The sequence below is a fragment of the Gouania willdenowi genome, chromosome 15, assembly GCF_900634775.1.
Source record: "Gouania willdenowi chromosome 15, fGouWil2.1, whole genome shotgun sequence".
Lineage (NCBI taxonomy): Eukaryota > Metazoa > Chordata > Actinopteri > Blenniiformes > Gobiesocidae > Gouania > Gouania willdenowi.
In genome coordinates, this window is record NC_041058.1 from 36346135 (window position 1) to 36368303 (window position 22169).

At 39.7% G+C, this 22169-nt stretch overlaps 2 protein-coding genes across 2 annotated transcripts in view; both read right to left on the minus strand.

Moving 5' to 3' along the window:
- Nucleotides 1–3679: 3679 nt before the first annotated feature.
- On the minus strand, nt 3680–9396 carry si:dkey-191g9.7 (uncharacterized). Its single transcript, XM_028469264.1, has 2 exons — nt 9143–9396; nt 3680–5838 (listed from the first exon to the last, which is right to left on the minus strand). The coding sequence occupies exon 2, from the start codon at nt 5784–5786 to the stop codon at nt 4206–4208; it is 1581 nt and encodes a 526-aa protein (XP_028325065.1). The 5' UTR covers nt 5787–5838; nt 9143–9396; the 3' UTR covers nt 3680–4205.
- A 7510-nt stretch (nt 9397–16906) lies between these two features.
- Nucleotides 16907–22169, minus strand: part of ndst2a (N-deacetylase/N-sulfotransferase (heparan glucosaminyl) 2a) — a 38138-nt gene continuing 32875 nt past the window's right edge. The window contains exons 12-14 of the mRNA XM_028469252.1: nt 19881–19990; nt 19683–19785; nt 16907–17753 (exon numbers count right to left, since the gene is read on the minus strand). Of these exons, the coding sequence (XP_028325053.1) occupies nt 17628–17753; nt 19683–19785; nt 19881–19990 (339 nt within the window). The 3' untranslated portion in view covers nt 16907–17627. The remainder of the gene's footprint in view (nt 17754–19682; nt 19786–19880; nt 19991–22169) is intronic.

Here is a 22169-nt window from a genome sequence, read left to right on the forward strand (position 1 = left end):
TATATTTTTCACAGAACAAAACAAAACAAAAAGAACATTATCTGAGACAAGTGAAAAACAAAAATAATAATGAAAATAAATAAAAGTATTCTGTGCACATACGATGCACATAATATGACCATTCACTTCTTTTTTTTTTAGCTTATCTTACTTTAGCTTCCATTAATTTATTGAAACACATGGTGATTAATGAAGGTACTACATTTATTGTGAGGAATATACTCTTAACTCTGCCTAATAACTGTATTATTATTATTATTATTATTATTATTACATAATGCTATTCTTTTCATTGGATGTTTTTTAATTACTATTCTTTATTCAATATTTTTGTGTTTTAAATCTTTATTTGGTTATTACTTTTGATACGGCCATGTGTTCATGTTGGGGGACTGTTCAATTTTGTTTCAATATTGTAATATATGTTCAATGTATAAAGCAATAAATATATGTTTTTTAGTTGTTGTTTTTTTTTTTTTTTTAAGAGAAAGCAAAGAGATGTTTACAGGCAGCGGGGCCATGTGACATCATCAATCACGTGATTTCAAGATGGAGGAACACAGGCTGAAGTAGTCCAATTTTCAAAAAGAAATTAAATGAATATTATGCATTATAATGTGTTTTGTTGGACATAGATCTACTAATGACATAAGGTTATAGGACATATTTGTAAAAACATTGGAGGATCCCTTTAATGTTGTAATTACCTCTAAATTAAACACTATTATATTTATTAATAATAATAATATCCATCATATCCTTCTATACAAGTGTTCCAACATGAAATGATGATGTCATCACACTGTCACTTCTCAAGAAAGGAATGATGTGAAAAATCAGCTGTTAGTGTACATAAATAAGTTTATTATTTACTGCATTGAAGTCACACAGACATTGAAGCCATGAACAATCTGAAACCACGTTTGGTTGAACTACACTGTCAATAATGGACAAACACAACACTGATGCTGATCCTTGTAATGGAGCCTCTTCCCTGATTCTTTAGCTTAACAACACATAATGAGATGAACACTTACAACAATTTCACAGATTACGTTAAATTCTTGAGCCAGATTCATCTTAGCTTTCTCTAAAGTTTATTTAGCTTTATCTGTAGCTCTGACTCCTCTTTGCTCTGCATCCACAAACACATAGTGTAGGGTAGCCTCCCGAGGGTGTTAGCATAGCCTTAGCCTAGGCGATTAGCATAGCCTTCGACAGCAACAGCTGCTACAACAGTTCGGGGAAGTCTTTAATGATTCATTTATTTATTTTTGCCTTTTTCACTTCAAAGAAGTCTATTTTACCTGCTAAATATGTACAGGTTGATGATTAAAAAAGATAAGATCATTTTTTGTGATCAAACTGAGGTGAAGCCAAGTCAAAAGCAATGTCTTTAGACGAAAAGGATTCTGGTTATAATGTAAAGCAATAGTTAAAGTGAACGGTCACTGGATGTGCTGCAGATGCAAAATGGGAGCCATGTTTTAGCAGCGGTGGCTAAAGACGTAGCTAACATTCCACATAAATGATCAATAGTCGGTATGAATACTAGTCACTTCTTGTTCTTCTCAGTCAATTATGTTTGGTGGACATTTAGTAAAGATGATACTCTGGTTTTCTACAAATTATTAACATTTTTCTAAGACCGTTGGTTTCCATCCAGTAGAAATGTTCTTTAAGCTGTTGGTGCGGCTCATTTCATTTTCTACCCAACGCGCCTAGGATATAGTTTCCAGATGTGCAAAGATGAGTGAGAGGAGTGGTCAGTAAAGGATATATGCAGAACATATACAGAGGTTTAGAGGAGAACCCAGATGTAGTCACAATTAGTAAATTGTAGCTGCTAGGAGCAGAATTAGAGAAAGAATTAGAAGCTCGATGTAGCTTCAAGGAGAATGAACCATTTGGTCTCCAGACATCTGTTGGCTAAGCTCAGCCTGGTTGGAGCAAAATGCTGTATTTTCTAAAAAATAAACCTTTTGTATTTTAACTAAGTCTGTTTTGGTCACTTTTGCCAATAATCTGAGTGAAAAATAAGAAGAACCCTCAGATGACGTCAAATGGGGAAGATTCAACCCCTCCCTCCCCTGTATACCAGACGTTCATTACTGACCCGACCCACCCAGTCTTTGATGAATTCAGATTATTACCATCAGATGATAGCACTGCACAGAACCAAGAGGCTCAAATATTCATTCATCCCAACTCTTAATAACTTGATGATTGTTCTACTGTAACTAAGATACTTTGAACCTTGAACCTAGAAATAGTTACATTTGAGTTGAAGTGAAAGTCCACCCCCAGGTTTCTGTTGACCTGCCACAAGGAGGACATTTTAAAAAATGCCACCCCCCCCCACACACACACATAAACCAGGAAGACGCACACACAGCAACAAGAAGTCCACACGCGTCCATGCACACACAGAGACAGACAGGGATACACACACAAAGTGTCTGTACACACACACATTGATTGGTGAACCCTCTGTGGAGACCAGAATCTGATCTTTAAATCAGCTCAGAAGCACTAACATGGAGCTGTCAATCAATTATCACTGAGGCCTGTGATTGGAGGAAACACAAGTCCCTCATCCCATCTTTTATAGGAGGGGTGGGGCCAATGCTGATGGTAGGTGACATCACTGTTACAAAAAGAAGTCACTGATCTAATCTCAGCCAATAGAAACACTCTAATGTAATAGCAGCATTCAACCCATAGAGGGCAGTCACTGACATTTTAGTACAAAATACACTACATTTAAATATTTGAGGAGTGGGATTAGGATCAGTAAACTACAGTAGTTCATATCTGACCATATATGGATTATTTCAGCAGAAATAAGTTGTGTTAGGGTGGATTTACACTTTAAGCAAAGTTATTTGAATGACCACAGGAGGTATAGAAGCCTTCAGGTCTCATGTTGGTCCATGGGAACCTATAGTCAAAATGATTAGTACATTATACAGTATTTACTTTACCTTCTGTTAATCATCACTAATCACACTACAAGTAGTTTGCCAACAGCACTCAGGGGCAGATTCACAAAAGGTTTAGTGGTATTAAAATGTGTGCAAACGTCACACATGCTAATAAGGAGTACAAAGGGCAGGGAATCAGCTGTGCTTCCCATTTCCCTCTGATGAATATGCATAGTAGGCGGATCTCCCAGGGGGAGCAAATGCAAATAAATTCATGAAATCTTAAACTGTTAGCAGTGATGGTTTTAGTGCCAGAAAATAGTACAACTGAGAAGGAAGTGCAAACACACACGCAGAGATGGTCGCTGCAGTAAATGTGGACAGAAAACACAGCGGTGATTAACAAAAAGCTCCAGTTGTGTGTGTGTGTGTGTCAGAATCAGCAGATCAGATGTGTAATTTACACGTGATCACTGATGGCACAACAGTGACATACGAGAGTGTGCGTGACACAGCGCTGCTCAGACCTACTGGATGATGGTCAGTAGGTCATTTTCAAATAATACCGACTGATTGACAGACTGTGTAGCTGTATTAACTCAGATCAATAATAGATCAATAGGATGGTTTCTGTCCTAATCTTCCTATTTTGCATGCACTGATCAGAGCAAAGTTACCTGACAGAGCACTCACATTAAATGAGGGGAGAAATATAATTAAGTTGTTGTTTAAGAAAAAAAGAAACAAAAAAGAAACCTTTTTATTTGTTTATTTAGTTTTCTACATTATTCAATGTTTGTGCAGCAGACAGAGAAGTACATCTGCCTCAAATTTAACTTCTTCAAATGTCAGTGCTTGTGTAAACTGACGTCACCACATTTAAATAGGGGAGGTCTGCACCAGTTCTGCTTGTGCACTAATCATTGCAGCAGGTGAAGAAACTGTGTCACTAAAGGATTTAGGGAAGCAACTGAATTACCTCCCTTCATTTCAGATCTTTGTGAATCCGGCCCTCAGTGTGTAACCTGTGAGAAGTCTTTAATGAGTCTGTCCATGTTTGTCTGCAGAGGAAACGTTAGAATAGATAATGGCTTTAGTTAAAGCTGCAGTCCCTCTAAATATAGACCTAGTTTACTTTTTAACATTTGACATTATAGATTGTACATTTCTTTCCACACACTTGAATCATTAATAATAAAGGGAAATAAAGCTTGTGGTCCTTTGAGGTTTGTGATCAGCACAGTGTTCAGGTCTAGTCCTGGTTGTCCACATCAGTCCACATCAGTCCATGGTGGTGTTACTGGGGCTGCAGCAGCCCTGGACACAGAGCGAGCTCATCATCCTGCTCCTCTTCCTCTGATGGCCCGTCTGCTGGGAGGAGCTGCTCTTCTCACGGGTCAGCTTGGCTGCACGAGTCGCCGTCTCCTTGATCTGCAGCTCCAGGTGTTTCTGAATGGCCAGTCCTAACTCCTCAGGGTCCACAGACGCCCCGTACACCTCCCATGTCATCCCTTCTGCATCCCACTTCACTTCCTTTGGAGCGACATCCTTTTTGCCTTTTTTGCTCTCACTTTTAAGAGTCTTTGTATTGGAGGGATGGCCACTGCTCTCGTCTGTCAGACAGATCTCTGGAAACACGTGAGAGGCTACGGCCTGACTTGTCTGGACTCCGACCTCTCTGAAGAGCTGCTGTGTGGTCATAGTCCCTGTGTCACGGGTCGTTCTCTGGCCTCGGCAGCCCGGGCTGCAGCAGCACGTCTCTCTGAGGACGTACGCTGGAGAGGGAGCGAGCGGGCCAGGGGGCTGGCAACCCATCCAGGAGCAGCTAAGGCTACAGCAGCGCAGCAGATGTTTGGCGTCCAATCCCGTCTCACTGACGGAGGAGATGAGGCGTGGCAGAGACAAGTGGTTGGAGGCTGGAGAGGGAGCCGCTAAATGCTGGACGTTAGAGTTTGGAGCGACAAAACGTGGCAGCAGCTGAGACGGAGCAAGGGCGGAGCCAGAAGGGCAGCAAGGGGCTGAGCTGTCCTCAAAGCCACCATAGACCACAGAGGAGCAACAGGCAGGATGAACTTCTTCTTCACTTTGTACTTTGTCAGGAGAGAGACAGACACATCCACTCCTATGCACGTGTACACCTGCCCCTCCATTACTGATGGCGTTACAAACACACTGTTTACAGGACAACATGGAGGTCGTCTCCTTCCTCTGGACTTTATCTTCATCCAGTGTCCACATCCTACAGCCCTCAGCATTTTGGTCCAACCCTGGGATGAGGACAGGTGAGCAGAGCAAAGGACTCCTCCTGCTCCACTCCTGCTCTGTGGTGCGTTCACTGACCCTCTGCTCTGTGATGCATTCACTGACCCTCGGCTCTGTGGTGCATTCACTGACCTTTGGCTCTGTGGGGCGTTCACTGACCTTTGGCTCTGTGGGGCGTTCCATGACCCTATGCCCTGTGGTGCATTCACTGACCCTATGCTCTGTGGTGCATTCACTGACCCTCTGCTCTGTGGTGCGTTCACTGACCCTATGCTCTGTGGTGCATTCACTGACCTTTGGCTCTGTGGTGCATTCACTAAATCTCTGCACTGTGAGGCATTCACTGAGCTTCGGCTCTGTGGTGCATTCACTGACCCTATGCTCTGTGGTGCATTCACTGACCCTCAGCTTGTTGCATTGTGTGTCTTTGGAAGCAGGAGGTTCCGATGCTTCACAGATCTCACTGAGGACCTCCTCCACAGGTTTGTAACTGGACTCTCCAGCTGAGCTAAAGGAGGACACAGCCTCCATGGAGCTGCTGAGGTTTCCAAATGATGCAGTTTTTAGAGGAGCAGCTCCCCCCAGAAGATACTGCTCCATCACAGGTGGCACGCTGTCTGGAGCTGGAGATAGGTCAGCAGACCCTGTGACCCTGAAAACAGGAACAAGCAGGTCAAACAATGGGTGGATGGAACAGGATCAGAAGAGAACAAAGACCAAGAAAGTCATGCTGTTGGTCATCACAAGACCAGCAAATGGTGGTGTGTGTGTGTGTGTGTGTGTGTGTGTGTGTGTGTGTGTGTGTGTGTGTGTGTGTGTGTGTGTGTGTGTGTGTGTGTTATAGTGTTAGTTTACTCGTCTAAAAAACGAACCCCTCCCCCCAGTGCATGTACACGCATGTGTTTCTCTAACTAACTCTGTCTCTCCTCAGCAGAGATCTGCTGCTGCTGCAGCTAACGGGGCTGTTTACACATTCTTAAAGAGACAGTGTCCTGAATGTGATTTACTTTAAAAACTACTTTCAACAACTCAGAGCTGCCCTGAAAAAGCATCACTACATCATTTAATCACATTTCAGCCTTAATGAAGGAAAAAGTCCAAATGTAGTTATTGTGCTGCTAGTGATTAATAAAAGGGTCTTTGTGGCTCCACTGACTTTGACCTATTATTGTTTTTATTGTAAAACTATTGATAAAAAATAAATGGTTTATATCACCTATTGTCATTTAGAGTAAAAATATATAGATATGAATATTGGTCCATATCACCCAGGCCTAATGTAACCAAAGCAGTAACGTTTTATCTTGTAAAGGATATGATTGTCTAAACTGTGTGAAATGAGGCGTTCAAACACTATTTAAAGTATGATTTTATTAATATGAGTGTGTTACCTTAATAACTAATAGAAATCACTAGACTGATATGATGCCTTGTTATGTAGCAGTGATGCTAATGCTAATGCTACACTACTTTAGTTAAACAAAGTAAAAAGACTGTGACTATAAGAACATGTCAGATCTTTAGTTTGATGTTAATTATACTTAGAACCAGTTTGAAAAATTACTTACACACAATTTAAAAAATAGTTGATAATTACCTTAAATGATCTTTTATTACTTTTTTCCATTAGAATTGGTTTGTTTTATTGGTGAATAACTTTAAAATAGTCTAAATGATTTGAATGAAAAAAATCATATTGTGATCGTGATTTTACAAAGAATAAATTGTGATATGATTTTTTCCCATATCACCCACTCCTACGTGTGTATGTCTATGTTAGACATTAACTAAATGAATTAAAACTCTTAATCAGCTACTACCAGTGTTATGATCACTGCTAGTAGCTGATTTACACTTGTAGGTTATATCATCATAAATACATAGTAAATGAAACAAATGTCTAATCTAATGTTCATTTGAACTGTTCTTATGATTATTATTGTATGTAATAGTGTATTTCTATAGACATTGATTCAATGAAAAATGACTTGATGTTTGAATGTTTTTTACATGATGATCTTTTTAATGACGTCCTTTCTGTTGCAGACAAGGAGAGCTGAGGTAAAGGTAGCACTGCCTTGGGCCACAGTGTTTTAAGTGGGAGCCTCTGTCATCATCAACATCTGTGATAAACACCTACAACATGAGACATGTCCCCAGATAAATGATGGACAGTTGGTTATAATGATTTACTGACAAAGAAATGTATTAATTCTTGTTAGTTTTTATTTGTAATTTGTGGTTGATTAAAACTAGCATTAGGAGGACACAGTGCAGGGAGAGCTGCTGGTATGGAGGTGATGACATCATTCTGAAGGTAGAAATCAACGTTAAAACAGGACAAAGTCATGTTAAAAAAGGACTTTTTTTAACATCAGGTCACTAAAGTCTCACTATTGTTATTTTCTCAAACTTGGCAGCTTTGTGTTAACTAAGGTGATGCTAATCAAGGTGATGCTAATCAAGGTGATGCTAACCAAGATGATGCTAACCGCGGTGATGCTAACTAAAGTGATGCTAATCAAGATGATGCTAACTAAAGTGATGCTAACCAAGGTGATGCTAAGTAAAGTGATGCTAACCAAGGTGATGCTAACCAAGGTGATGCTAATCAAAGTGATGCTAACCAAGGTGATGCTAACAAAGCCTTTCCTACTGACTGACAGCAGAATGACACAAACTAACAGACGTCATCAAGCTCTGCTGAAGCAATGATAACGAGTCATTCATTTTTCAGGTGTGTTGGAGCAAAGACATCTAAAAGTCTCAGGAATCTGGCCCTCGAGGACTGGAGTTGGCCACCCCTGGAATAGCTAGTAGCAGCACTTGTAGCGATGATGCTAATGGAGGAGAACCTGTCTCCAACAACAGGACACAGGAGGAGAACTCTCCAGGGGACATGAGGAGGACTCAGGGTAAAGTTCTGATGTAGACATTAAGACAGAGGCTCAGTTCAAAGCTACAATGATCTGCTGCTCTAGGTTTATGAAAGACAAGTCAGGCCTCGGTTGGAAATATGGAAACATTTTGTGAGGATACAAATTTCTCCTTCTGTTTTAGACAAATAAAAGATAAACACACAATATCATTTAATTTTCTACTGATTCATTAGAGGAGTTATGGCCTCATGTTATGGCTGTAAAAGTTTGTAAATATATAATATTTGTGTGTTTTTGTGTTCTGATAGTTTAGTGTTCTTTCTTTGTGGCTAAATTAACAGTGATTAGCACTTTCATTGGTGCTGAAACATGACAGATGTGACAGATGTGACGGATCCTCATATTCATCATTCTTTTATTAAACATTTAGCTTATTTGGTTGTTTGTGTTCATGTGATATTGTTGGAACATTTGGTTAAAAAAAAAAAATATATATATATATATATATAAAACATCAAGGTGCCAGAGGACACACACACACACACACACACACACACACACACACACACACACACACACACACACACACACACACTGAGGAAGTGACGACACCTGCAGTAATAGCTGAAAGCACAGAAATGACAAAGATATGAAAGCAAAGATGTGTGTTTATATATATATTTATTTCTATTTAGTTTATTTGACAGGGACAATGTGCATTCATATATATATATCTATATCTATCTATATCTATCTATCTATCTATCTATCTATATATATATATATATATATATATATATATATATATATATATATATATATATATATATATATATATATATATATATAGATATATATAAAATCCTAATGGCTATTTTTCACGTTCTAAATTCAGGCACCCTCCTGCTTCCACTCAGGTGTGCTTTGTTCCTAATTTTCCTCCCTCACAACGTTAAACCTTTTTAAACCTGGAGGTTTAATCTCAGTTTTTTCTGTCATCGGTTAATTTTCCTTTGAAATGAAATATGAGGCGTTTTCTGGTATCTGGTATCTGGTCCCTCCCCTACACACACTCACCTGTGATTTGTGTGTTTCCTATGCTTGGGTCTTCTTCATCCTCCTCCTCATCCTCAGGTTTCTCTAAGTCCACTTCAGTGCTGAGCAGCCTGAGGTTCTTCCTCAGCAGCAGGTCTGACTCTGACTGAGTCCAAGATGGAGGAAAGCGTCAGATAATCCTTCCAACATCTGATTGTAAATGTGAGGCTGAAATCTTCCAATCTGTGCGTGGTAAGAAGAGTGAGCTGGTCAGCGGGGGCTTATGTAGTGAAACACTGATGGAGGGGGAGGGGACGATGATGATGATGATGATGATGATGATGATGATGATGATGATGATGATGAGGAGGAGGAGGAGGAGCTGTGAGTGAACAGGTGGACATGCTGATTCCTCTTTTTGCACGAGGCTTCGTTATGAGGCTTTAATGGAACATTCCACTCACATCACTGTCACGTTGCTATGGTAACTAAGGCTGAATGGATCCGTGTGTGACTCTGAGCTGTTAGCTGTTAGCTGTTAGCTTCATCATGTGATGACAGGAGTATTAAAGTCTGTTATCAGATCAAACTGAGACACATTCAGCTTTAAAAGCTCAGGGAGTTTCATTCATCGCAGGGGTTTAATTCTTATTTTAGTCACTCAAACCACGACCCCCAAAATAAAGAGAGCAGGGACCCTCCAAAATAAAAGTCTCATAGAGCAGGGACCCTCCAAAATAAAGGTCTCATAGAGCAGGGACCCTTCAAAATAAAGGTCCCATAGAGCAGGGACCCCCACTGTATCTGAAGGTGGTTGAACACAGACATGAACATTGAAGAACAGTCATGTGGAGACAGGACCATCTATAGGGGGAATAAAGGAGAGAGATTTTTGGGGTCCATCCATAAAGTCAGTAAAATGATGGTCTATTGTTCTATGAATCTGTGATAACCACATTTATTTATTCATCTGAATAATATCCACTGTTATCCAGGAACGTTTATTATTATTATTATAGTCATCTTAAAGATGGAAATCATGGTTTTAATCACTAATAAAATGGTTCAAAGTGACTAAAAATGGTGGAAAAGGTGGAGAAATGGGATTTTAGAAAACTATGGAATTTGGTTAAAAGTTGTAAATTATAGTGGATAAAAACAGACAGAAAAAGTGGTAAAAGGTTCAAAGTGTCAATATTAGAACAATTAATTTAAACTGGCAAATAATGGGAATGACAAAGAATGAATGTGGTTAAAATGGCAAAAATAATGAAATCTGGTGAAAAGTGACAATAATAGTCAACATATGTGACATTAGGTGTAAAAGTGGTAGAAATGGTTTATAGGTGCTGAAAAAATGGAAAGAGGAAAAAATGTGCAGAAAAGTCATTAAAATGTGATGTTATCACAGGTATACAGAAGAACTCAAATGCAACGCAGGAAGGAATAGACAGATACTGAAATATCTAAATAAGACTGAATAAACGGGCCCCGCACAAAACCAGGAAGACAACTGAAATATTCCCCACTCGGATTTGTTATTTAATAAAGAACTCAGATTCCACCCTTAATAATCAAAAACAGGAACTCTCAATACTTTCTAGGAGTTTGAAGTCTCTCTTAACGGGTTGACCATCTAGCAGAGACTGACTGAACAGAGGGAGTTTATATGACCTCCTCCCACATGACGAGGGAATGAGGAGCAGCTGTGGAGAGCAGGAAAACATGGACAGGAACAGGCAAAATCAAGGAACAGGGAGTGAATAAGGAGGTAAACCATAACTAACTAAGCAGACTCATGACAGATGTAGAAGTGTCAGAAATGGGAGAAATGTAGCAAAAATACATTAAAAGGAGCAAAAATATGGTAAGAAAAAGTGTTGAAAATAGATTAAAATATGGTGAGTTTGGTGGAGTTGGAGAAAAAAGTGTAAAAGTGTAAAAAAGTGTAAAAATAAGCAAAAAAAAGGGCTCAAATTGTTTAAAGTATTCTTAGTTTCTTGAAGGCATCTGGAGACCCATGTGTCTCACAACCCCAAGGTTGAGAACCCCTGGTTTAAACTACTATCACTTATTCTGATCAATTCTTTTTATTTTTACTGTGAATGTAAATGCAATGACACATAATTTTAGGTGACTTTAACCAATGTGATGCAGATGTTTGATGGATAGTGTTGGTGCTTATGGAACAGTTTATTAAAGGTTATAATGATTATTGCTAAAAGAGGAGCAGCACAAACATCATGAGCTGATGATCAGACATTAGACAGAACATATAAAGAAGTGTTTTTATGACCTGGTGCTGCAGCTGTGAGCAGATGTTTGTCAGACATTAGAGACCATCTTAGTGCTTCACGTTTGTCCATCATTTTCACTTTATTCTGAAAGGTCTCACAGCACGGTGAAGACATTCAAAGATAATCTGTGTATGAGTGACTGGAGTCTCTTAAACAACCAGGCCATGCTTTTATTGTGAAAACCCAAAAACAAGAAGAGCAACAGAAGAGCAGGAGAGACGTTAATACAATGAACAGGAAGAATTTAGTGTCAAACACTGAGGCTGTGTCTGAATATTCTCTCTAAAGGCTCCTAACACCTTTCCTTAAAGCTGATATCTGGAGATGTTGACGTTTTGTGCTAGAAAATGTATTTTAATTAACTGGATATCAGACTATGTTCCTTCAAAGATTCAAAGGTAGAAAATGGTTCTTAGTTTTGTTTCCCTTGATTTTCTGACTTGTCGGCTGCATCATAAAGATGATATCTTTAAAAAAAACCTGGGAGCCATTCCTGACATATTCTGGACTCGAAATCTCTTCCATTATTAAAAGGGCATTCTCATCTTGAATATGGTACTAACTGCATGAACGGACCAGTTGTTGTTTTTATTTTTGTTTGTTTTTGTTTGTCCTGTGTTATTGTATTCTGTTTTCATCATAATCAATAAATATATATTGGAAAAAAAATTGTGAAATTAAAGAAAAACAAAAATCTTAATAGAGATAAAAATGTGACTCCTATAACATGTCATCCAAAAAGTCCACCAGTGTCTCCAGTAAAGTCTTTAAAATTAGCTCTTCTTAATGTTAGATCTCTTGTTAACAAGTCACTACTAATTAATGATATTATTTTAACACATCACTTGGACTTTTTATTTCTTAATGAAACATGGTTGAATGATGGTATCAGTAATACTATTCTCAATGAAAGTTCACCACAAGACTTTATTTATTTCAATAAGTGTCGTACTTACAGGAAAGGTGGTGGAGTTGCTGCCATTTTTAAATCAATATTTCAGTGCAAAGAAATAACATTTGGTGATTTTATCTCCTTTGAATATATGTCATTCTTACTGAAGGGTGATTCAAGAGTTCTGTTTTTAGTCGTTTATAGACCCCCAAAATATTCTGGAGAATTCATGGATGAGTTTGCTGAACTGCTGTCAGTTGTATGCACTGAATACAACTTTTTAATAATAACAGGTGACTTAAATATTCATGTAGACAATAACATGGACAATACTGCCAAAGAACTGTATGCTTTAATGGATACTTTTGGTCTTACACAACATGTGACTGGTCCGACACACACTCAAGGTCACACTTTGGATCTGGTTATCTCTAAAGGTGTTGATATCTCTGCTGTTGATGTAAGAGACTTAGCTCTATCTGATCATTTCTGTGTCTTTTTTGACCTAGAGACTGTAACATCTGTTCCCCCTAGTTATGTGTGTTTAAAGAAAAGTTACATAAATGACAACACAAGTGCACAGTTTATGGAAACCATAGCAATGACACCAACATTGAGTGCTGAGACAGTTGATGATCTTCTGGATGAGTATAATAGAAACGTCTGTAATGTCATAGATGTGGTGGCTCCAATCAAAACTAAGAGAAAACCAAACACACAGAAAACACCTTGGAGGAGGACTGAGATAATGCAGAATATGAAATCTGACTGTAGAAGAGCTGAGCGTAAATGGAGATCAACAAATCTCCAAATTCATCTAGAACTGTACAAAATAAGTCTGCGAAAATTCAATGATGGCTTGTTCAAAGCAAGACAGCAATACTTTTCTGAAATTATTGCCAAAAATGTCAACAACTCTCGCACGTTGTTTTCTGTAATTGAAAAGCTCACAACCCCCCCAGATCAGATAGCCCCTGAATTACTGTCAGCTGGAAAATGCAATGAATTTACTGTAAATTTCAATAAAAAAATACAATCAATAAGGTGAAACATCAGAACAAACCAGCAAAATAACAAAAAGCTTGAATAGCTTCAACCACTGAGGGAGGAGTCAACTACAATGTTAGAGTTTATTACAGTGAACACAAAAACAATAGAGGAGACTGTTCAGCAGCTGAATCCATCAACGTGTTGCCTTGACACAATACCCTCAAACTTCTTTAAAACTGTTGTAAAGTCATTTATCACTGATTAGTATCAGATAATTAACTGATCATTCCAATCAGGCACCGTACCAAAATCCCTGAAAGTAGCTGCTGTTAAACCTCTGTTAAAAAGAGAACACTGGATGCCTCTATACTGGCTAACTATAGACCAATCAGAACCTTCCATTCATGGCCAAGATCATTGAGAAGGTGGTCTTCAACCAACTGAGTCAATTCTTAACATTCAACAAAATATTTGATAAATTTCAGTCAGGTTTTGGTTCTCATCACAGCACAGAAACTGATCTGATCAAAGTGATCAATGACATAAGGTTGAACACTGATTCAGGAAAAGTATCTGTTCTCATTCTGTTGGATCCAAGTCTGCATTTGACACTGTAGATCATACAATTTTGTTACACAGATTGTAAACATGGGTTGGACTAAATGTTAAAGTAATGGTATAAGTTCTACTTGGAGGATCAAAGTTATTTTATAAACATTGTAAACTTTGAATCTGACAGATTACCAATGTCCTGTGGGGTTCCTCAGGGATCTGTTCTTGGACCTCTTCTGTTTAGCCTTTATATGCTTCCTTTAGGACACATTTTACACAACTGTAAGGTTGATTATCAGAGCTACGCAGATGACACACAACTATATCTATCACTGAACCCAGATGACTATGGTCCCATTGAGGTGTTGTGTGACTGTTTAGAAAAAGTAAACTGATGGATGAGTGAAAACTTCCTTCAACTAAACCATGACAAGATGGAGGTGATTGTCTTTGGTAACAAGGAAAAGAGGACTGCTGTCAGCAAGTATCTGAGTCTGGATCTTTAGAAGATAAAGACCAAGTCAAAACCTTGGTGTTCTGATTGACTCAGATCTGACATTCAGCATCAGATCAAATCTATCACAAAAACATCTTCTACCACCTAAAGAACATCTCCAGAGTGAAAGGTTTAATGACTCAGAAAGATCAGGAGAAACTGGTCCATGCTTTTATCTCCAGCAGACTGGACTATTGTAATGGTCTTCATCAAACATCTACAGCTGGTTCAGAACGCTGCAGCTCAGGTCTGAACCAGAACAAAGAGGTCAGAACACATTACACTGGCTCCCAGTCAGCCTCAGAGGAGACTGTAAAGTTCTGCTGCTGGTTATAAATGTGTGAATGGGTTTGGTCCAGAATACATCAGTGAGATGTTAGTCAGGTATGAACCCAGCAGGTCTCTGAGATCTATGGACACAGGTCAGATAGTGGAGCCCAGAGCTCACAGTAACCATGGTGATGCTGTGTTTAGTTGTTATGCTGCAAAGAAGTGGAACAAACTGCAGCAGAGCTGAAGTCAGCATCACATGTGAACATTTTTAAATCAAAGTTAAAGGAACTTTTTTTCTCTACTGTATATGATTGAGAGACAGATTTATGGTCATGATGATGATGTCATGTGTTTGTTGATGATTTTAATTGATTTTACTGATGATTTTAAATGTTCTTATTGATTTTAAACGATTTAGTGTTTTATCATGTAAAGCACATTGATTTGCCTTGCCTTACAATGCACTGCAGGGTTTAAACAGAGTTTGTTACTCACTGTGATGACAGCAGAAGCTGAGCCTGTTACCATGGTAACAGGCTCAGCTTTGTTTTAAATACTTCCTCCTCCAGCATCATTCACTCAATGATCAATGACGAATAAACTACAGACTACAGGAGGCACAATGAGTGTTCCCTCCTATCCACTTTTCCTTAACCCCATGGATGACATCACAGGGTTAAGGAAATGTGCTAGGAGAAGAGTTAGGAAAAGGTGATGACAGTTGCTTTGACAATCAGACGCACTTCCACTTCCTTTTTTGTGTCTCCTTTCCTCAGCTTAAAGAACATTTGAACGCTCTTTTATCAACAATGTATACTGTACATCACTTTAATACTTCCAGGGGTTAAACATCACTGGATAGTAAAGGGAATAGGAGGGAATATTCAGACGCAGCCCAGGAGTCAGACAGAGAGTTAGTTACTGTTAGTGAACTAAAGGTGCCTTTTTAGCCATTATTGTCACTTTTAAACTCTTTTCACCATATTTTATTATTTTTGCAAATTTAACCACATTCACTCTTTGTCATTCCCATTATTTACCAGTTTAAACTAATTGTTCCAATATTGACACTTTGATCCCTTTTTTTTTTTCTTTTTTTTACCACTTTTTCTGTTTTTATCCACTATAATTTACAACTTTTAACCAAATTCCATAGTTTTTTAAAATCTCATTTCACCTCCTTTTCCACCATTTTTATTCACTTTGAACCATTTTATTAGTGATTAAAACCATGATTTCCATCTTTAAGATGACTATAATAATAATAATAAACGTTCCTGGATAACAGTGGATATTATTCAGATGAATAAATAAATGTGGTTATCACAGATTTATAGAACAATAAACCATCATTTTACTGACTTTATGGATGGACCCCAAAAATCTCCCCTTTATTCCCCCTTATAGATGGTCCTGTCTCCACATGACTGTTCTTCAATGTTCATGTCTGTGTTCAACCACCTTCAGCTAAAGTGGGGGTCCCTGCTCTATGGAACCTTTATTTTGGAGGGTCCCTGCTCTCTGGAACCTTTATTTTGGAGGGTCCCTGCTCTATGAGACCTTTATTTTGGAGGGTCCCTGCTCTCTGGGACCTTTATTTTGGAGGGTCCCTGCTCTCTGGAACCTTTATTTTGGAGGGTCCCTGCTCTATGAGACCTTTATTTTGGAGGGTCCCTGCTCTCTGGGACCTTTATTTTGGAGGGTCCCTGCTCTCTGGAACCTTTATTTTGGAGGGTCCCTGCTCTCTGGAACCTTTATTTTGGAGGGTCCCTGCTCTCTGGAACCTTTATTTTGGAGGGTCCCTGCTCTCTGGAACCTTTATTTTGGAGGGTCCCTGCTCTATGAGACCTTTATTTTGGAGGGTCCCTGCTCTCTGGGACCTTTATTTTGGAGGGTCCCTGCTCTCTGGGACCTTTATTTTGGAGGGTCCCTGCTCTATGAGACCTTTATTTTGGAGGGTCCCTGCTCTCTGGGACCTTTATTTTGGAGGGTCCCTGCTCTCTGGAACCTTTATTTTGGAGGGTCCCTGCTCTCTGGAACCTTTATTTTGGAGGGTCCCTGCTCTCTGGAACCTTTATTTTGGAGGGTCCCTGCTCTCTGGGACCTTTATTTTGGAGGGTCCCTGCTCTCTGGAACCTTTATTTTGGAGGGTCCCTGCTCTCTGGAACCTTTATTTTGGAGGGTCCCTGCTCTCTGGGACCTTTATTTTGGAGGGTCCACGCCTGAAAAAGGTTGAGAACTAGTCTTACTGGTGGAGGAAAGCTACATCTGCAGCCACAGCTGGCCTGGATGAATCGAACAGGAAGTCATTTCAGCTTCTATGCATTTATTCCTGTAAATACAGTGTTTGTCTTTTCAACATTTATACAAAACCAGGAGAAAAATAAGAGCAGCTTCTGAAGATTGTCTGTGGGAACAATGTCTGACCAATCAGATCTCAGGAGGATGTAGTCCCGCCCCCTCAGCCTCTGAAGGACAGTTGATGACCTTTTTATCAACAACATTCCCACATTCCAAACAGTTTTTTCGTTTGAATGAATAACAAAGTCACTGGCCTTTAAACGAGAGAAAAGTGTTGGTGTCACTTCCTGCCTCCTCGTGATTGGACACATTTCTACTCATGATCATCAATGGAGGCGTCAGCCTTGGTCTGATGTGTGAATACAGAGGCTCTAAGCTCCGCCCCTGCTGCACACTGCCCTGCAGCGCACAGGAGGTGTAGGGCGCCCCCTGCTGGCGCCTCTCACAGGAAGCAGCTTCACACCCACAGGAAGTTGGACATCACCTGATTAATGGAACATGCCAAATCTGAACTCAGAATATTTACATGTGGCCGTTCCTGAGGCTCCGCCCCCTGGCGCTGTACCTTCAGCCCTGTAGTGTCGAGCAAGGCTCAGGCTGAACAACCTCTGGTTTCTAAGATTTCCACTTTCATTAAGATGTAACATTGACTTTCCCTGTGGGAACGTTTGAGTGGGTGTGGCCAGCATATTGTAGCGCCTAGTGTTTTTGTCCAATCACGTGGTTTCAGCTCCAGCTGCTGCTCTGGAGTTCCTGGCGAAGCCACGACGGCAGTGGGTGACCCAAACGGTTCAGGAGACGCAGCAGATCCACATTATGGTCCCGGTAGTATTCAGCCAGGAAGGAACGAGACTGTGGAGAGACAGGAAGTGACAGAATGAGACAGGAAGTGACAGAATGAGACAGGAGATGATGCTACAGACAGGTTTACATCCACATCTTTAACACACTCTCACTCCTGTTTATATCAGGGTTTGTGTTTTCAACAGTCTGATTTACTCTAACTTCAGCCACCAGAACGTGTCAGCACACTGTTTAAGGGAGAGTAAAGATCCCTTAGGAGAGCTCTTCTTCTCTGCTTCATTGTCTACTATCAAACCTCAGATGGAATTGTTGTCCCCTGTGGTTATAGATATATTTGCAAAATATTTTATTGTCAATATTAAGTTTTCAATCAGTGGCTGAAATAACAGGTCGTTAATTTTATTCAATTATAAAAGAAGATGTAACAAAATGTTTTAAAATAACAGTAAATCATAACAACAGGTTACATTTATTCTGTTTTATTATTTTACAGAAATGCTGTACATGAATTAATTTAACAGTAACATAACCAACTTATCATCTGCATTGTTTCACCATGAATTAAATTGAGAGGGTCCAGCTCTGATAGTGGGGTCTCCTAACCCTCTTCCCCTGGTCAGGGGTCTGTAACCTTTACTCTACAAGGAACCATTGAACCTCATCTCACCTGGATTAAAGTCCTCCTGGAGCCATAAATACCTTCTCTATGAAGACAATACAGTGTATTACATTATATACAGTTAGAATTATATAGAATAATGTTTGATTTAATGTGATTTATATTGATCATGTAAATGGAAACTTAAAAACAGTTTAAAATAAATAACATCAATAAATAAAACAGTATCTTTATCTTCAAATTCTTACACATCTCAGTTTACATGAACACAATGTTTATAAAGTAGATTTTTATAGTTAATGTATATGAAAGTCTATAAAAAGTAACATGAATATAATAACACATGATCATGTGATCAACACATGCTAATTACTCATTTCATAAAACATACATATTTAACCTGTACATTGGTGGTTAAATGAATCTGTTCCCACACAATTAAAATCTGTATTTTCTTCCAGAAATAGTGTTTTTGTTGGTTTAGTTTCTTACCAGGGATTTAAAACTTAAGGTTAGTCACAGGTGGAGGAAAGTTGATGGTCTGTAGATGTTGTAGGAATGTGCTGAGTCATTGTACAACGTGATTTATTTTAGGTTAATAAATTGTTATATCATGATTTTATTTGTCATTAATCAATAATAACCTCTGTAAAAAATAACTATTTATTTCAATAGTTTTTTAAAGCTATAGGGAGCCATTGTATAAGAGTCAAAGGGCCACATTAGGCCCCAGAGCCACAGGTTGCAGACCACTGCTCTGAGAGAACCACAGCTGAACATCTGTCCTGGTATCATAGTCCATCAGTTCTGGTCCCTCCATGATGGTTCTGATGAGTGTGTACGCTCTATTGCTGAGCTCAGCACATTCTACATTTTCACTGCTGCTCTCAATGTGAGCGTGCACTGATTATCGATATGCTCAATTAAGTATCGATTTTTATTTATTTTTTCAAAACCTTTTCTGCTTTTTCACTAAAATGTACAGGTAAACATAAATATTATCACTGTTTGTTGAAGGAACCAATATATTGTTTACTGTAATATTTCACTATAATGATGTCATCATAAAGCTCTATTATAGATACTTATTAGTTTACATTAGTATGTTGACATTTATAGAAATGTTGCACTAAAATAGTGTCACTGTTCATAGGACACTTTTTATATTTATTGTCTTTCAGAGATATATATATTTTTTTCTTGTTATTTCATAGATTATTGTAGATTGATTTCTGACCAATATATTGATCATCGCAGTATCGTCATATCGTGAGCTAATGATTACTGCGAGGTACCCAGAGGTTCCCACCCCTAGGATTCATGCTGGTATCTAAGGTGGAACAGTAGTGATGACAAACCTCAGAACTCATCTCTGGGTACTTCCTGCCTTTACTCTTTCCCAGACATTTAGATCGACTTCCTTCCACTCGCTGACACCAGAAACCTTTGCTCTCATCAAACCTGCACAACAAACCATGAGTTACCATCTGTGTGTGTGTGTGTGTGTGTGTGTGTGTGTGTGTGTGTGTGTGTGTGTGTGTGTGTGTGAGACCAACATTAGAGCCTGTGTGTAGTTGAAGATAGGTGTAACACTGAGGAACCTCTGGATTCCCTCCATGACCAGAGCAGGTTTAGAGCGCAGCATGGCTCCATCCACGATGTGTAGCTGAACACAGACAGGAGAGTTCATTAAGCACTATATATGTATACATTTACCTATATGTCTAGATATGTGTATATACTGTATGTATCTATATACGTGTACATATTTATCTCTATATATGTATATATTCATACTGTATATAGGTGTTGTATTTTATATGTATTTATGCATGTATGTAGATAGTGCTGTAACCATCTCTCCAGGTACTTTATATGTGTATATTTATTTATATATTTTTCTATGAGTGGATATATTTACACAGAACAAAAATATAAATGCTGCACTTGTTTTGTTCCCATTTTTCATGAGCTGAACTCATGATACGCCGTACGTTATCACGCTGCAACATGAGGCCTTACGTTATCACGCTGCAACATGAATGAGGCCGTACGTTATCACGCTGCAACATGAGGCCTTACGTTATCACGCTGCAACATGAGGCCTTACGTTATCACGCTGCAACATGAGGCCTTACGTTATCACGCTGCAACATGAGGCCGTACGTTATCACGCTGCAACATGAGGCCGTACGTTATCACGCTGCAACATGAGGCCGTACGTTATCACGCTGCAACATGAGGCCTTACGTTATCACGCTGCAACATGAGGCCGTACGTTATCACGCTGCAACATGAGGCCGTACGTTATCACGCTGCAACATGAGGCCTTACGTTATCACGCTGCAACATGAGGCCTTACGTTATCACGCTGCAACATGAGGCCTTACGTTATCACGCTGCAACATGAGGCCGTGCGTTATCACGCTGCAACATGAGGCCTTACGTTATCACGCTGCAACATGAGGCCGTGCGTTATCACGCTGCAACATGAGGCCTTACGTTATCACGCTGCAACATGAGGCCGTGCGTTATCACGCTGCAACATGAGGCGATGGTCATGGATGAATGGCACAACATTGAGCCTCAGGATCTGGTCACGAATCTCTGTGCATTGAAAATAACATCACCTGTGTTGTTGTTCATAACTAGGGCTGAAACGATTCAACAAGTTACTCGATTACAAAAATTCTTCGAGGCAAAAATTGTGCCTCGAAGCGTTGTTACATTCCTATGACGTGCAGGGACCGCACACCACTAGCACGTCATGAATGCGTGACAAACATTCTGCATTTAGTTAGCGCCATGGCGTACAGTAAGCGACAGAGCACGTCTAAAGTCTGGGATCATTACATTCTCAAAGATGAAGAAAACAAGATGCAATCATGAGTTTACTGTAAACAATACCTGTCATACCACAGCAGTTCTTCTTGCTTCTCTCGACGAGGTCAGTCGCATTCTCTGTTTCTCCCTCCCTTCCGTCTTATCTCTCTCCTAGCTGCTGCTTTGTCAGGTCTTGTGAAACTAACAAGAGCCTCTCTCTGCAACTCATCCAAAACCGGAATAATGGAACTAATTAGTTGGTCTCTCAGTGCTATCGATCAGATTTTTTCGACGCAAAGAACCAGGGGTGGTGACCCCGCATGTCCAAGCGGGACGTTTGCGGCTGGATACACACTTGACCCTTGGAACAAGTGGCGAGTTGTGTGTCTGTCCATCCTTTCCGTGGAAGACGTGGAGGACATCTACATGATTGGAATAATGATAGTAGGCATGCTGCTGATCGGAACTGGTGGCTTCCTAATCTATCGAAAAGTCCGTACTACGCTGGCGACTGTTTTGGAAAAGCTGCCAGTGATTTCTGAAGGATGTAGCAGGGCTCTGAACACTCAGACTCATGTGTTGATCGATATCAAAAGCAAGCAGGAGCTGCTTTTGGATCGTCTACGCGTTATGGATAACAACTGGGAGAAGTTCGAGACCCGGCTTGGAAGTGGAAACTAGGCCACTCATTGGATTACAGCAGAGAGACCCAGGACAGAAGGCTATTGGAAATTAACATAGCCTGTATCAAATCACATTGCTTATCTCCCTTTCAGCTCCCCAGCCAGCCAAGGCTAAAGCCAAGGTTGTCTCATCTCTTATCACCAGGAAGTTTCTGCAGACGGCGGCTCTTACCCCCACTCCCTCCCCCCGCTCCTTCCCTACATTCCTCCTGGAACTGTTGATGCTGAACTTTTCCACACGTCATCTGGTTATCAGTAACGCAGCTACAGGTCTTCAACTTCAAATGCCTCGTCGGCCATCTTTCCCCACCTCCCATCCGCAGCTGCATGGAGGCGTGG

What these genes read in the sequence shown, in the direction of transcription:
- si:dkey-191g9.7 (XM_028469264.1), bottom strand. Translation starts at nt 5,786, where the DNA reads ATGGAGCAGTATCTTCTGGGGGGAGCTGCTCCTCTAAAAACTGCATCA.